General features: G+C 62.4%; 1 protein-coding gene across 1 annotated transcript; it reads left to right on the top strand.

Moving 5' to 3' along the window:
• Positions 1-199: 199 nt before the first annotated feature.
• On the top strand, positions 200-533 carry LOC114818996 (bystin-like; the record flags this gene model as incomplete). The annotated part of the gene is made up of 1 exon (XM_029087125.1): positions 200-533. A coding segment is annotated over one exon (334 nt), but the record flags the coding sequence as incomplete, so codon positions are not given.
• Between the last annotated feature and the right edge of the window lie 4 nt (positions 534-537).

Raw genomic sequence — 537 nt, 5'->3', positions numbered from 1 at the left:
CCAGGTAACGCATGGGGGGGCTGGTGGGGGTCACGGCTTCTCCTTCAGGGACACCACTGCAGCGCCTCCAATCTGTCCCTCAGCATCTCAGAGGTGGTGGTGGTGGTTGGGGGGTGTTTGCTCAGCTCCCTCCTGGGTTGAGATTTAAGGGTGTTTGTCACCTTTGTGTCTCACCTGGGTGCTCCCTCCGTCCCCGCAGCGCGGCCATGCTGAAGATCGCCGAGATGCAGTACAGCGGCGCCAACAGCATCTTCCTCCGGCTGCTCATCGACAAGAAGTACGCTCTGCCCTTCCGTGTGGTGGATGCCCTCGTCTTCCACTTCCTGGCCTTCCGCACGGACCAGCGTGTCCTGCCCGTCCTGTGGCACCAGAGCTTCCTGGCCTTCGCCCAGCGCTACAAAGAGGACCTCTCCTCGGAGCAGAAAGAGGCTTTGCTTGAGCTGCTCAAGTTCCACAGCCACCCGCAGATCTCGCCGGAGATCCGGAGGGAGCTGGTGAACTCCAAGACGCGGGATGTGGAGGGGCAGGAGCCCGTGG

This window comes from Antrostomus carolinensis, unplaced genomic scaffold (genome assembly GCF_000700745.2).
Source record: "Antrostomus carolinensis isolate BGI_N321 unplaced genomic scaffold, ASM70074v2 C12805852, whole genome shotgun sequence".
Taxonomy (NCBI): domain Eukaryota; kingdom Metazoa; phylum Chordata; class Aves; order Caprimulgiformes; family Caprimulgidae; genus Antrostomus; species Antrostomus carolinensis.
The sequence above is the reverse complement of the archived record's forward strand: the minus strand, read 5'-3'. Positions and strand labels throughout refer to the sequence as shown.